Source organism: Ovis aries, chromosome 5, assembly GCF_016772045.2.
Source record: "Ovis aries strain OAR_USU_Benz2616 breed Rambouillet chromosome 5, ARS-UI_Ramb_v3.0, whole genome shotgun sequence".
Classification (NCBI taxonomy): domain Eukaryota; kingdom Metazoa; phylum Chordata; class Mammalia; order Artiodactyla; family Bovidae; genus Ovis; species Ovis aries.
Genome location: NC_056058.1, coordinates 106,382,954 through 106,397,001, shown reverse-complemented (window position 1 = coordinate 106,397,001; position 14,048 = coordinate 106,382,954). Strand labels below are relative to the sequence as shown.

Below are 14,048 nucleotides of genomic sequence, written 5' to 3'. Positions count from 1 at the left end.
AATTAGAATCACCCTCCAAATATGCCATGATGTACACGTGCTCTCCGATTTATAATTACTTAAACACTCAGTCTACTGCTGAGAACATGACGGAAGAATCATCCTGAGGAGGCAGAAGAGAGGGCTCACAGGGCCTGGCGCTCTGACGGCCTGTGCGGCTGTCACACCTGAGCACAGCCTGGAAACGTGGAGGCGGGATGCATTCCATTTCCAGGTACTATCACTAGCAGCCGAAGCCGGCTCCTAACGCACACACTGGTTCACAGGGACATCTCTGCCAACATCCGAATAAGCAGGAGTCAGCAATCCAAGAACGAGAACTCGCCCTATACCAGCTGCTCCTTTAGTTGTAATTCTCTGACTTCTGTTTTGAAATTTCCTGTTTAAAAATGTGTGTGCTAATGACTTGATAACTGTTTATGGCTTTTCAATGAAGCATGAAGGGCTGACAAAGCAGATTTACAAATGTCAAGGACAATGAGAATTACTATGGCTTTTTCCTCTAAGATGCAGTTTTCTATTGGAATGCTTTCATAACTTAAAAGCAACACCAAATACATGGAGGAACTAATGGCAGGCCTTCTGGAGAGGTCATGAGACAGAAAATATTCTGTACAAAAGCCCCGTGACCTGCACCCTAACCCCCTTCAGTAAGGCAGCCAGGGAGAGAGCAGTCAATGGAGGAGGAGGGCTCTCTGTGCCCTCCTAGGAGCTCTGCTCTGGCCTGACTCCCAGCAGCCTCACTTTCACACTCTTGAGAAACCAAGAAAACAGGAGCAGGTAAAAAGGAAAATGGAGTGTCTGACCTGACTCTCAAAACCACCTTCTGTGCGAGCGATTAACATCATTATCATCCAGTAAGTATCTTCCACTTTAAGCTCAGCTTAAACTCGGACCAATGCCAGATATATCTGCCACAAGAAGACTGAGAAGATATTTAAGGTACTACCTTGGACATATTTTTTTAAGACTCAAGGCAACTCATGGAACCTCCAGAATATTTGCTACCAATTTTCCTGAAAGGCAGACAAAATATCATGACTACAAACTTAGCCAGCACCGTTACGATTAGTAGCGTCAGCTGTGGGCCAGGTTTTAGGAATGACTTTACGTGCTCTGCACGTTTTCTACCCATGAGAACGTCTATAAAAAGAGATTCACTTTGTAACTCTAAGAAAATCAGATTTTTAATGATTTTAAAACATTATCAGAGTAATCTGGAAGAAGTGCTAATCTAAACTACGGTGAAACAATAGGCAAAACTCCTCCTCCAATGTCAGACTCTCACCGGCACCAATCCTAATCAACGACAGCCTCAACTCTGGTATGATGATGGAAATCCCACTATTACAAAAGGTTAAGCTTACTGGGAAGCACGGTTTACACAGTGCCCCGCTATTCTGAGGCAAAGCCAGTAATCGTTGTTTCTGATCTGCAATATGAAAATAATGGACTTCTACTCCCTCATTCATCTAACAGACCATCTAAGAGCTGAAGATAGATGTGATATCAATATTCAGACCATCCCTCATCACCCCAATTCTTTATACCATCTATATATGACAAGGTTTCTCAGCTCTTCTACTTCCTGGCTATTCTCCTAAATGTAGCGCTTTTTGTCAGTGCCCCTGTTAAAAAATGAGGTATCCAAGAACAAATGGACATGATAGGATGGGATTAGATAGCTATATAATGAAATGGAGCTCTGCAGGGCCCTGGATTATAGCTACGGTTTACTTGATACCAAATCCTTGGGCAAGAAGGCAGCGGCAATTACCACTCTCTACTTGGGAAAAGTGGGGTCAGTTTTGTAACGATGATTTACTGCTCCATTTACAGAAAGGCACTACCATGCAGAGCTGGGACAGCCGGCACTTCTTGTCGAGAGATTCCTTAAAAAAAAGATGGTTGTGACTACTGATGGTTTTTCTATAGCAACACTTACAAGAGATGTGATTATTAAAAACTTCATCAAAGATAAGCATTTTGGGTTGTCAGCAAAACTGAAAATGTTTTCTTGGCATGACATATGTATCTTTGAAATTGGTTTGATTTAGTGCACTTTCCTTCAATAAAAATTCAGTATTAAATAAAAAAAGTTCATCAAAAGATAAACGCTTATGACCCCAAATTCTAAAAGATTTTAAGTTCACTTATCAGGAATTACGTTACCTGGTGCCATAGTCCACAACCACCCAGTCTTTCGCAGTTCCTGTGATCGCATCGTGATGTTGGAACAGTCCCAGATTTCGTCTTGCTTCTGTCAGCATCACATAATGGGATGATGAAAGAAATTTACTTATCTTGTACTGCTTAGCTTGTTTCAGGGCGAAATAGTAAAGGATTTCAGCAGCCCTAATTGCATAAAACAGTCATTAATTTTTATTTCAAAGCAAACGTTTTAATTTATTACCTAAAAGAGGTATCAATGATACATTCTCAAACTTAAAAAAAAAAAAGAAATCCACGATTTCAGTATGAACAATTTATAAGACAAATATTGATAATAAACATTTCTATAAAACCACTGAGGTACACACCTAATACATCTAAATTCTTAAGCATCAAAGAAGACCATGTCTCAGTGACGCAAGGGGAAGAAGTGAGTGTTGGCGGCAAGACATGCCCGCTCCCATGTAACCTATGATAGCAGCAGGAACTAGGTAAGCGTCTCTGTCCTTCCATATCCACAGTGTAGACATATACTGTGAACGTCACCAGAAGGCCACTGACTCTCACACGTACAGTGGAGGAGATGGTGGGGAAACGCGTGGCCCCTGAGCGTGAGGCTAACAGCAGGGGAGAGGAAGGGGGCGGCGGCCTGACGGCTCAAGGGCAGGAGCCAGGCTCACAGCTGAGTGGCTGCACATGCCAGCCGCAGAGAGTTGAGCAACGTCACCCGAAGGGCGGCACCTCAGGCCACTGGCGCTCCTCACTTTAAAAAGAATCCAAACATTGTAGCTTCAGAATAGTTCTGAGCAAGAATATGCGAGTTTATAACTTTCACCTTTAAATTTTTCCATCCAAGGGTATGGTTCAGGTAGGTTTCTGAAAGTTTCTTTAAAAAGAGACAGCTTGATGGAGTAAAAAATGTAAGAAGGATCTTTCTGACAAACGTTAGGATGATGGATAGAAAAATCAAGGCAGCATGAAAATGTAGCAAGATATCAGGAAAAAAGAAGAGATTCAAACTGCTCTTTTTAAAAATTCCTTTGAATTTTTGAAGACACTAAATAATCTCTACTTTTCATAAACAGATAAAAATTTAATATCCACTTTTTAAAATTATAAGCCTTCTTGACGGCATGAGAATCCCTCTCTTGGAATTAAGAAGACTACATGTATGTAGGCAGACATATCCAGAGCAAATGCACTGAAGAGTACATATACGTATAAATATCCCAAAATATTAAACAAGTGGATTTTAAGAAAATTTTCTTTTTTGTACTTTTCTAATTTATACACCTATTTTTACAAATGAGTTGAGGATCAAATATAATTTTTCACACAATAAACTTAGTTTCAAATAAATTAATTACATTTTGAAATTCAAATTACTGTATGGTTTATTGTTTTATTTTAAAGCAGGAGAATTTTCAAAATACATTACCAGTAGTAATATATTCAAGTAGCACCTTAAATAAGTTCAATAAAATAAGACTGAACCAATACTCGTAACTTTTCACCACCAAAAAATACTCGACAGGTAAACATTACGCAGGGGCCCCAGAGGGTTTCTGCGTCCTGTAGTACTCGCTCTGTTCTTGCCATAGATCGTTCAGAATAACGTGTCGGATAACTAATATTCTGTTGGTTAAGGATGCAGATATCTCTATACTATATACTTTTTTGTTATAAATATAATAATATACATACACCTGGCACGTTAATGACTATCCCCTCAAACAGTCAAAGGTTAGGGTTGTTTTTAGTAAGTTACTGCTAGTTTGTGGAAACAGTATCACAGAAACAGTAAAAATAATAAACACACACACCGCTATACCAAAGTACAACACTGAAAGAAATGAATGATTTTTAGAAAAACACTGTCCACTAGATACTCAATATCCACTAGCACCTAGAAGAGGGTGGGTTTCATATAATTTATCATCTTTAATACCAAGATTCATCATGGAAATTACTCATCATGATTTCCTATTTTGAACTTGACGGACAATGAATTCATCATGAAAGCTCCTCTCCTGGGCTTCACATACAGAAAAAGCCACAGGACTGCCTTGGGAAGGTTTCTGAGCATCTGAAAACAGTGAGACTCAGCTGTTCAGAGCAGCGCTCTCCACTGTGACAGCCACTCGCCACGTGTGGCCACGTACATTAAACTTAAGTAGACCTGAGACTTCATTTCCTCAGTCACGGTGGTCGCACGTGGCTGGTGGCCCCGATGCCGCACAAACAGCAGAGAGCTGAGCGTCTCTCGCTACGGAAAGGGCACTGGCTGGTCACCGGGAGGACTGGATAATGCGGCTGCGGACAGCGCTTCCATGCTTCCCTACTGACTCTCTCTGTCTTCTCCATCAGCTCAGCTTTGCAGCCAGTCTCTTTGCCTCCATCAGTTCCCATCTCTTAATTTTCTTCTTTAAGCAGAAAACCGTATCTATAGAAATGTGTTTTGAAATAAGAGCTGCTACTGGGGACTCCAAATATGAATGCAGCGGTCTCAGAGGATGGATTTTGAGGCCTGCCCCCGGTGCTGAGAGCCTGGCTGTTCTTCTGACCCCTGCTGCCGCTCTGTAACCCGGCTGACCGGGCTCCGGCCTGCAGGCTCACAGCGATGCCACTGAATGCTATGACAGTGCGCAGAAAATGCAGGGAGTCGCAAGGAAACCAGAAAATACTGAGGACAACTCCCAGAAAACCTAACTACAGAAAGTGTTTTTCCTTCAAGAGCAAACCCCTTGTAAAAATCTGCTTATTTCTGAAGATATAGCTCTGATCGCCTTAAAATTTCACAATTACGTTAAACACGTCGTGACACATACAACATAAATGCTGTATACCGCGCAGAACTCTACAGACAGGTTGTGACGCCATGAAAGAAGTGAGAGAGCAAACGCAGCTCTCTGAAGGCAAACGTACCTTAAATGGGATTCCAGTGTCCTGTCCATCCGCTTGTAAAAGGGTCTGGATGTAAAATAGCCACTCCAGTAATGGTCATCTCGGTCAGCATAGGTGAAAAAATCTCCACTCAGAACAGGGAATATTGATTGGCTATTCCTAGTATTGGCTGAAGCTTCTTTTTCTAGTGCATCAAAATAGTCTGATAAAGTCCCAAACTGTATCTAGTGGGGAAAAAAAAGTTACATTTCATTTATTCACACATTCATCTGTACCTTAAAATTACTTTTAGTGCTGAAAGGAAAGCTCCTAATAAATACTTAAGGCATGCTTCCAAATTAGGACAAATATATAGCTCACATTTACGGAAACGCAGGGAAAAGCACTCCGTGACTGTCACTTACTTACACCAAGTCCCAAAAACTAAGAGAACAGGCACATGGATGCAGTTAGAAGAGTTAATCAGAGCTACAAACATGTGGGTCTAAAACTCCTTATATAGTTCTAGAATCTCTAAGCGTGCAAGGATCGGGCTATGGCATAATCCAGAGATGAATGGCAAGTAGGGGAAACAGCAAAAATAAAAAGCGTGTATTTTAAGTCCATGTCCCAGCAGTCTGGAAGAACAGCTCTGTTAGCTGGTAAGCATTTCCGCACATCGTATGCACGCATTCTCCTCTGGCCTCCACTCTCCTCGGTCTGTACTCTTACAAAGGAGAGAAGAGAGACTTTAAGAACAGCAGGTCATTAAAAAAAAAAAAGGACTTTCTCTACCAGTAGGTAACAGTGAACAACAGAAGTAAAACAGAACAGGGGATGAGAATTGCAAGACTGACTGCTCAAATGAAAAAGTTTTTCTGACTAATGACTCAAATTACCAGTACATAAATCCATTTTTATGATCTCAAACTAGTCTACAAATCAGAGGAAAAAAGAAATATTATACAAGACCGCATAAACATATATTGAAAGGTAGTGTTGCTATAAGTAAATAGACAATTAAACAGGGAATGAGTTCTTTTAAAAAAGATGCTAATTTTTTTGTTTCTGATCTTATACATACACACACACACACACACATGTACATGGTCAATGAGTTAGTTTGAGTTTTTCCATAAGATGTAATGAAACCCAGGAGACCTTTCTGGCCAACCCAATACATACATACACACACAGATACTGAGAGCCATTTTGATTCAATGTTGCAGAAAAATAATTAAGGTAGTATAAACCAGTTAGCGGCCCTCCAGCAGTTACTAGGAGCAGCACAGAAGCTGGGTCTGACGATGTGGGTTTGGACGCTCTCTCCACCACTTATCTAACAGGCGGTTTTGAGCATATTATATGATGCTTCTTCACATCTCCACGGTGCAGCTAACAGGATTCTAAGCAAAACGCTTAGAAACACGACTGCCAAATAGAGGCATCGGGTTTGGCTGTTACTCCACCACTGCAAAGGCAAAATATCAACTGGAAACACAACAGTGGCATTAGTGAGACAAATGTAAGTTTTCATCATCTGTGATGTAATAAATTTTGTAGCAGCAAAATGGATGATTATTCCAAGTCCTTATGCTTACATTAAAGAAAAGCAGCTTTCTAAAAGTTCACTTCTTACATTCATTTTTACTTGGAGGATAACCGTCTTACATGTTGTGCTGGTTTCTGCGGCACAGTGAGGTGAAACCCTGTGGGCACACACGTGTCCCCGCCACCCGCACCCCCCTCGCCCCACCCCCAGCTCATCCCAGAGCTGGGCTGGGCCCCCCGTCGACAGCAGCTCCCCAGTAGCTGTCTGCTTTGTACACAGCGATGCACTCTTGTCAACGCGCCTCTCAAGCTGCCCCACCCGCTCCTTCCCGCGCTGCGTCCGCAAGCCCGTTCTCCACGTCTTTCTCTCTACTCCTGCCCTGCAAATATATTCACCGGTACCATTAAGAAAAGCAGATTTAAACTGTATTATCTACTCTGATCTTGGCTTCACCAAATACAGTTTTTCTTGGGCAAGCAAATCTATTTGTGCCTGTCTCCTAAAATATAACAGGAATAATTATGTGCTTACCAGAAAATGCTCAGAGAATTAAATAACTGTTAAAGCAAAGCACTTGACTAGAGGACATTATGCCAAGTAGATAAAGAGAAGGAAAAATACTATATGACCTCACTTACATGTGAAATATAACAAAAATGAACAACTCAGAAAAAGAGAGTAGAGGTGGGGGCAGGGAAGGAAACTGGCCAAAGGTGGCCGGAAGGTACACACTTCCAGGCATAAGAGCAGTAAGCGCCAGGACTGTAATATACACCAATGGTGTGTACAGTGAACACTGCCGAGTGAAGCGTACGAAACCATGGAGAGCAGATCCTAACAGCTCTCATCGCAAGGGAAAGATTTTTTCTTCTTTTTTTATTGTATCGATACAAGATGATGGCTGCCAACCAAACTTATTGTGGTAATCATTCCACAGTATAGTAAGTCGAAACATTATGCTATTAATATATACCTTAAACATAAACAGTGATATATATTAATCATATTTCAATAAAATTATAAACAAATTATAAAGTAAAGCACTTTAGAGAGTTAACAGCAAATCAATCTCTCAATATACTTTAGTTTATCTAATGTTAAGTATTACTCCCCAATCTCACTACTAGGAGGCAGAACACACTCACTAGGAAGTAGATTATGTGTGAACATACAAGAAACGAGGGTCACAAACACAAGGACGCGGCATTAACTGCAGACCAGCAGGCACAGATCAGGTCAGAAGTGTGCGTGAGGACAGTGGCAAAGTCCCCACTGACCCAGACATTGCTGAGTCTCACTTTCCTCCCATACGGGCTTCCCTGGGGGCTCAGCTGGTCAAGACTCCACCTGCAATGTGGGAGATTGGGTTCGACTCCTGGGTTGGGAAGATCCCCTGGTGAAGGGAAAGGTCACCTACTCCAGTATTCTGGCCTGGAGAATTCCATGGACTGTATAGTCCATGGGGCCACAAAGAGCTGGACACAACTGAGGGACTTTCACGTCCACTTCCTCATCTATGTAATAAGGGGTTACTATCAGATAACAAAAATCACTTTCAGTTTCAAATTTTAGGGATCTGTGACATGCTAGAAAGTTAATATCAAAACGAGAGTACACCCTTTTGAAAATATTTCAGTTAATTTTTGGTACTACCCAGAATGAAAATATTTTCTTCTTGGCAAAATCTCAGAGAAAAGTTGATGTAAGTGACCTGATGAGCTTTCTCATAAACTTAAAGGACTGAAATATAATCCTCTAGCAATGCTAGAGTAGTTTCCAAAACAATAATAATTTAAAGTAAATTTTTCTATAGTCTCTTGGTAGCTCAAATAAAGTATTTCGGATACCAAAGAATAACCAAACAAAAATATTTAAATGTTTCACACTAAAAAGCAACAAATAAACATAACCTTAATCTTAAATGTAATATTAAACTCCTCTACCAGGACAACATACAAGGACAGGCTACACAGACTGCTAAATAAGTCATGATCAACGGCAAACTGGCTGACTGAGCTAGTCCAATGTCAGTTTCTCAGTCACCTAAATCCAATTGCTTATTTTTGTTTGTCCTTTCATTACAAGAAAATTAGCTTACACTTTCAGCTTAAGCAACTTTAAACATCTCACAGAGGACAGATACAACTAGACAAACAAGTTTTAATACACAGAAAAAAATGTTTGAAGATATCTAAGGGCCCTCAAAGCAGCCAGGATTTGAAGGACAAAAATTCTTGAAATAAAGGAAATCAATAACCTCAGATATGCAGATGACACCACCCTTATAGCAGAAAGTGAAGATCAACTGAAGAGCCTCTTGATGAAGGTGAAGGAGGAGAGTGAAAAAGCTGCCTTAAAACTCACATTCAAAAAGAAAAGGTCATGGCATCCAGTCCCATCTTCAAGGCAAACAGAAGGGGCAAAAATGGAACAGTGAGAGACTGTATTTTCTTGGGCTCCAAAGTCACTGCAGACAGTGACTGCAGCCATGAAATTAAAAGACGCTTGCTCCTTGGAGGAAAAGCTATGACCAACCTAGACAGCATCTTAAACAGCAGAGGTGACACTCTGCTGACCAAGGCCCATACACTCGAAGCCGCAGTTTTTCCCAGTAGTTAGCGTATGGAAGTGAGGGCTGGACCATAAGGAAGGCAGAGAGCCGAGGAGGAGACTCACTATCAGATGGTAAGATCTCCTGTGAAGCTGAAAGTATGAAACTAGTCAAACAGACAAAAGTGAGTAGAAAGTCTAGACACAGACCCACACGTAAATTCATCTCCACTCATGATTAATAACAGGGATGACACTGCATAGAAATGGGCAAGCGATGGTCTTTTCAATAAATGGTGCTTGATATTCACATGGGCAAAAAGTATCTTGATCCCTCCCCTCAGACAATATACAACAATCTATTCCAAACATTATTAAAAAGCAGAGACATTACTTTGTCAACAAAGGTCCGTCTTGTCAAGGCTGTGGTTTTTCCAACAGTCATGTATGAATGTGAGAGATGGACTCTAAAGAAAGCTGAGCACCAAAGAATTGATGCTTTTCAACTGTGGTGTTGGAGAAGACACTTGAGAGTCCCTTGGACAGCAAGGAGATCCAACCAGTTCATCCTAAAGGAGATCAATCCTGAATATTCATTGAATGGACTGATGTTGAAGCTAAAACTCCAATACTTTGGCCACCACCTGTGAAGAGCTGACTCATTTGAAAAGACCCTGATGCTGGGAAAGATTGAGGGCAGGAAGAGAAGGGACGACAGAGGGTGAGATGGTTGGATGGCATCACTGACTGGGTGGACATGAGTTTGAGTAAGCTCCGGGAATTGGTGATGGACAGGGAGGCCTGGCATGCTGCGGTTCATGGGGTCGCAAAGAGTCGGACACGACTGAGCGACTGCACTGACCTGACTGATTCCAGCCATACTATCAACCTAAATGCTGAAGGCAGAACAACAGCACTTCTAGAGTGCAGCTTCATAAGAAACAGATTTTCATGACCATGGGTAAACAAAAGTTTCTTAAGCAAAACATAACAAGCACTAACCATAAGATTCCATTAAAATTCACAATTTCTGTTCCTCAAAAGATAGCATTAAGAGAGAGGAAACACAGGCTACATAGTGGGAGATAACATTTGCATAACTTTTATCTGGAAAAAGACTCAATCCAAAATACATAAGAGAAATATAAGTGGTTAGGAAAAAGACAGACGATCCAATTTAATAAAATAATCATCAAAAGACTTAGCACTGCTCAAAAGAGGATACCCAAATGGCAATAAACTTATGAGAAGAGATTCAACCTCATTAACTACTGGAAATATAAAATAAAACCATCACATACATCATAAAAGGAAAAAAAGTGTTCTGATAATGCAAGTCTGAGTAAGGAAGTAGAACAATTCAAACTGTCCTAGGATGTCCAGTGGACCTTCTTTGGAATTTTATTTGACAATATCTACTGAAGTTGGACGTGTGCATACCCAAGAACCCCAAAATGCCGTCCCACTTTATACCCCCATAAACTCAGGCACACACACTGCACAGAACGGTCAGTGCAGTGTCACCTGTAATGAACCAAAGCTGAAAACAATCCACGCGTCCATCAACAACAGAGCGGATAAACGGTGGCATGCTCATCAATATCACACGACACAGGTCACATGTAACACATAACAGAAGATGAATTTCAAAAACATAATGTGCAGCAAAAAAAAGTGAGACACAAAATAACACGTATTTAAAAGTCCCTTCTCATAAAATTCAGGAACAGGCATCAGAGATCACAAAGATGCAACCCAGAAGAGCGGGACGGGGTGGGAGGTAGGAGGGAGGCTCCACAAGAAGGGGACAGACACACACTCACGGCTAATTCATGCTGATACACAGCAGGAACCAACACAAAGCTGTAAAGCAATTATCCTCCAATTAAAAATAGATGAATATAAATTAACAAATACAGACGAAAGCGATGGCTACTCTTGCAGGAACTGGTAACGACTTGGAGGCTAGAGATGCTCTACATATTGGACAGTGCTTACATGGTGTTTTTTTCTTCTTTCAAATGAAGTATATTTGGTTTACAATGTTATGCCAATCTCTGCTATACAGCAAAGTGACTCAGTTATACATACATACAGACACATATATATATTTACATATCCTTTTTAATATTACATGGGTGTTTTAAAACTTGAAAATATTCTCTGTGTACTTAATGGTCTGTGCACTCCTATGTACATGATACATTAACTTTTCAAATTACTTTAAAGATTTTTCTAGTGGGCAAAGGAGGAAACAGGTGAAATGTTAAAGACAGGATTAAATTTTTCAGAGTCATGCAGCAGCTCCATTCCCCAAGAAGGTGCGTTTCGAGGTGTATGCGTGCGCCCCTCTGATCAGCTGCGCCTGCGTGCGCCTTCCCTTGGAGGGAAGCACAGAGGCAACTTACACACGGGTCGGCACTCACAGTTTATGCCTTGGTTGAGACTCAAGTTGAGCATCTCGAACCCCCGTGACGCTTTCTTTAGGCTTACTCGCCTGTTCAGTGTCGTGTGGTTCTCCTTCGTAAGCTCGGATCCGCTTCCCACGGGCGACCCCGCCTCCCTCCGCTGCACCCTCACAGTGCCTCGCTGTCTAACAGCTCTGTGTGCGAGCATGACACACTGCTGGGCAATCAGCTTCTCACCTGGGGTCCACAGGGCTCTGGCTCAAGTCCTCACTCAAGCAACCCGTCTGTTAAAATGCTTTTATGAGATGAGTAAAATTGGAATGTGTCTGGATATATGCTATCACTGCTAGTCTTTCAGATGTGATAGTGGTATTACGATCATATTTTTCCACAGTGTCCTTATCATTTGGATACATAATGAAATGGTTATAGACAAAAGCACGTGCCGTCTGAGATTTGCTCTGAATTCTAGAGGAGTGAGATGGTGGTGGAGCCCAGCGGAAACAAGGGTGGCCTTGAGCTGCCGAGTGCTGTGCCGGGTCATGGGTACTGGGGAGCAGTGGCGGGGGCGGAACTCATGCCATTCCCAAACCTTTAGGGCGCATTTAAAATTTCCCAGAGGGGGAGAAAAAGAGCAAGAACGACAGACGAATGATGAATTTTAGAAGACTTCTCATCTGAGAAAAACGCGGGTGTGGTCGCTGGATACAAGATGTTTGTTTGCAAAATTCCTGACATGCGCGTCTGCATCTGCCAGGCACACTGCTAGATCACAGGAAGCGACCGAGAGCAACAGCGAGCTCCCCGCACTAGCAGGAGAAGAGGACACACGGAAAATGAGCATCCCAGCTCAGGAGGTACCTGTTTTCAGCCACACAGAGGAACGCCTCTTTAATCCTCAACGAGTGGTAAGAGAGGGACAGCTTTAGAAACGGACGATATGAAATGGATGATAATCTTCCCCTTCATGAATTATTCTCTTACAGAAGAACCACATGTTCTAAGAAATACCAGGATGCGGGACAAACAAACTAAGGCTGCTGTGTTTCCGCCTCCTTTAATAATGAAGGTTCACCTTCAACTACAGCATCATGATAAAGTATTTCTCATTACCTTAACATTATACTGAGGATGAGAATTCATATAATCAAAAAGCAGCTGGTAATTCTTGAACTGATGATCCCATTCGGTGCGTTCAGTGTAGCGGAAATCGTCTCCCAGCGGGGCCAGGACAACTGTGGTGCGGAAAAGCTTTGACTTCTTTCGGTACTGGTCCAGAAGCATCTCGGCCCTGCAAAAGGGAAAGAGGACTGCTAACACCGTGGGGCCACTCACGACCAAGTGAGCCACAGTCAAATAGAGGAGCGTGTATTCTGCCTGTGTTCTAGTTTAGCATAACTTACCAGGCAGACTGTTGTAAACTACTACACTAATTTTTACTGTCCCTCTAAAATATTGGTAAATTCTTATCAGAGGGAAAAACCCCACAGTTTTTCCATGGAACGTCCTTAGAGAAATAAAGGCACATGGCAGCTTTGGCATAAATTCCTGAGGGCATCAGTGCCCTCCCAAAGGTCAGCCACAGAGATTGACTGCCAGATAGCCTGTGCCATAAAATAATTCAGTCCAACAAGATAGATTTCTCATCTACATGAACTCTGCTTGCTTTGAATTAATATCCCTTTCTCTAAGTTAATCTAAAATTGCCTAATTAAAAAAAATAACTAAAATTGCCTAGTTAAACATAAAGTTATTTTGAATGAAGCCAATTATAGAACCGTTTTCCTTTTCTAAAGGAAGAAACCAACTCACTCAACTTCTCCCATCAATACTCTGAGTATCTGTCGGTGTCCTCCATATTGATCAGCAGACACAGCTGAGCAACTGCATGAGCTATTCTGGCCTCTCTCTCTCTCTGGGCCCCAACCCCCGACTCGAAAGGGCAGCTAACTGCAGTGTGCTGAGCCCCAACCCCCGACTCCAAAGGGCAGCTAACTGCAGTGCGCTGGGCCTCAACCCCGACTCAAAAGGGCAACTAACTGCAGTGCGCTGGGCCTCAACCCCGACTCAAAAGGGCAGCTAACTGCAGTGTGCTGAGCCCCAACCCCCGACTCGAAAGGGCAGCTAACTGCAGTGTGCTGAGCCCTAACCCACGACTCAAAAGGGCAGCTAACTGCAGTGTGCTGATAAGCTTCTATATTCCACTTACTTATACTCTCTAGAAAACCTTTCGGGAGACGCTGACTGGGGGCCCCGTTTGAGAAAGTCTGGGAACACAAAGGAAGAGGAAGAGCTTCTGAAAGTGAAATAAACAAGCAGATGAGCCCTGAGGAGGTCTCCGTATTTCTAGCGCCAAAGCTTAAAACACAGTGATAGATGACAAACATGTTTTTTTACTCAGTATTCCAATTTTCACTTCAAGGATTATCCAGAAGTAGATTCTAATTCACAATATAAGAATTTATGAAGAAATCTCAAAGAAC

At 42.0% G+C, this 14,048-nt stretch overlaps 1 protein-coding gene across 2 annotated transcripts in view; it reads right to left on the bottom strand.

Moving 5' to 3' along the window:
* Positions 1-14,048, bottom strand: part of MAN2A1 (mannosidase alpha class 2A member 1) — a 197,006-nt gene that overhangs the window by 86,399 nt on the left and 96,559 nt on the right. For both annotated transcript variants that reach the window (XM_004009111.6, XM_060416082.1), the window contains 3 exons: positions 12,679-12,856; positions 5,098-5,300; positions 2,173-2,355 (listed from right to left, as the gene is read on the bottom strand). In XM_004009111.6, the coding sequence (XP_004009160.3) occupies positions 2,173-2,355; positions 5,098-5,300; positions 12,679-12,856 (564 nt within the window). The remainder of the gene's footprint in view (positions 1-2,172; positions 2,356-5,097; positions 5,301-12,678; positions 12,857-14,048) is intronic.